This window comes from Triticum dicoccoides, chromosome 1B (assembly GCF_002162155.2).
Source record: "Triticum dicoccoides isolate Atlit2015 ecotype Zavitan chromosome 1B, WEW_v2.0, whole genome shotgun sequence".
NCBI classification, from domain to species: domain Eukaryota; kingdom Viridiplantae; phylum Streptophyta; class Magnoliopsida; order Poales; family Poaceae; genus Triticum; species Triticum dicoccoides.
The window spans coordinates 484743420-484745196 of NC_041381.1; the positions used below are offsets into that span (position 1 = coordinate 484743420).

The 1777-nt window shown below is 52.3% G+C and overlaps 1 protein-coding gene across 1 annotated transcript; it reads right to left on the minus strand.

Moving 5' to 3' along the window:
* LOC119307218 (transcription factor MYB36-like) lies at positions 1–1455 on the minus strand. Its single transcript, XM_037583314.1, has 3 exons — positions 1262–1455; positions 1024–1153; positions 1–925 (listed from the first exon to the last, which is right to left on the minus strand). The coding sequence occupies exons 1-3, from the start codon at positions 1395–1397 to the stop codon at positions 235–237; spliced, it is 957 nt and encodes a 318-aa protein (XP_037439211.1). The 5' UTR covers positions 1398–1455; the 3' UTR covers positions 1–234.
* Between the last annotated feature and the right edge of the window lie 322 nt (positions 1456–1777).

A 1777-nucleotide genomic window follows, 5' to 3' on the forward strand; every position in this document is an offset into this window, starting at 1 on the left:
CTCATGTTCCTCTTATCTGTTCTTTGTACAACATGGTGCCAATTTACATTTGTTTGCTGGAACCTGTTCTTACATACCTTTGTTGATTATTTATTTATTTATGCCTTACAGCAGCTTACTACTACATATTTCTCACAAGAAGTTCGTTACAGTTTCTTTGGACTCTTACAAGATCCAAGCCTACACAAATCCCTATTACCACCCCTAAATAACTTGGTCCTCTTCACACTTTGTTCACATGTCATACACCACAGCTGCGTAGTCCTGGAGAACCGAGCTGGTTTCAGGGGTGAAATCCCAGCAATTCACTGGGGACTTGCCCTGATCATAGCTCCACCAGTCCACACCCCCTTGCTGTGTGACGACGCTGTCGGTGGTCGTCGTGGTCGCACTGTAGAGAAGCTCCTGAAGCTCGGCTTCGATGGTGACGATGTTTGAGTTGCCCGCGCTCGACGGGGAGGCCAGGCCGTCTGCGGCGGCTGCCGTCTCCATCTGCTGCTGTCCGCCGAGGTGCTGACCATTCAGAGAGCTGGACTGTCCCTGCTCAGCAGCTACTGTTACATCGAAGCTGCTGCTGCGGCTGCTGTTGCTGTTGCTGTTGTTACTGTGAGTGGCGGCCACCTGATGATGGCTGCTAGGCTGCCACAGGTGCAAGGAGTTGTTGTGGTTGCCGATGCTGCTCAGGGGGTTCTGCATTTCCTGCAGCTGCATGCAGAGCTGGATCCTCTCCATGGCCGACGCGCTCAGCGGCTGCTGCTCGCCGTCGTTGTTGGCGCCGTCCAGCTCTCCCTGACGGTGCTGCTGCGTGCCGGCGCCGCGGTCCTTGCGGCGGCCGCCGAGGAGCCGCTTCTTGAGCTTGGTGTTCCAGTAGTTCTTGACGTCGTTGTCGGTCCTTCCTGGCAGCTGTGCGGCGATGATTGACCACCTGGTTGGTTAATCATGGCGCACCGGATTAGCACAAACATTTGTGTTGTGGTTTGTGGAGACTACATCAGTGGGTTAGTTTGCTGTTTGTATGTGTACCTGCTCCCGATGCTAATGTAGAGCTTGCAGATGGTGCTGTCCTCCTCTGGGGTGAAGTCCCCGTGTTTTATGTTGGGCCTCAGGTAGTTGAGCCACCTCAGCCTGCAGCTCTTGCCGCATCTTTTCAGCCCTGTTAAGTTCCCACGCAGATATATAAACTTAGTTAGTTAACTACAAACGATTGATAATTCAGAAATGCCTGAAAACATGGATGATGACCACATGGGAAGATAATTACCAATCTTGTGTGGCAGTGCAATCCAGTTGTTGCCGGTGCCACGCTCCTCAATGTAGGCCTTGAGCATCGCATCCTCCTCCGGTGACCATGGCCCCCTCTTCACCGTCGCCTTGTCGCAGCACGGCGCCCTCCCCATTGAAGTTGTGTGTGTGTGTGTGTGTGTAGTGCTGTGTTGCCTTGCGTTGTGAGTCGATTGGGTTGAGTTGGTTTGGGTGATGTGAGATGCGCGGGAGGAGGGATTTATAGGAGCAGATGACAGGGACTCATAGAATATACGGATATGGTTTGACTTGGTGATATGCGTTGCTGACGACATGACACCTGCCGGCTCTTCTCGTGTACTACTTTGGAAGCCCTTTTGTTGTTACCTTGGCCGGCCACCTATGCTGCTCATGCAGAAAGTGTGTGCTAGCTATGATTTCTGTTAATCGCTAAGAGGTACTGGAATCAAGGCATTGAGTAACTGAGCAGAGGAGGCTAGTTTGCCACCACTTGTATGTTGAAAACCAGCTCCTG

What these genes read in the sequence shown, in the direction of transcription:
- LOC119307218 (XM_037583314.1), bottom strand. Translation starts at nt 1,397, where the DNA reads ATGGGGAGGGCGCCGTGCTGCGACAAGGCGACGGTGAAGAGGGGGCCA. An exon ending in TGCACTGCCACACAAGATTG is followed by an intron (nt 1,154 to 1,261) that starts GTAATTATCTTC and finishes GGAACTTAACAG; the next exon opens with GGCTGAAAAGATGCGGCAAG. An exon ending in TACATTAGCATCGGGAGCAG is followed by an intron (nt 926 to 1,023) that starts GTACACATACAA and finishes TTAACCAACCAG; the next exon opens with GTGGTCAATCATCGCCGCAC.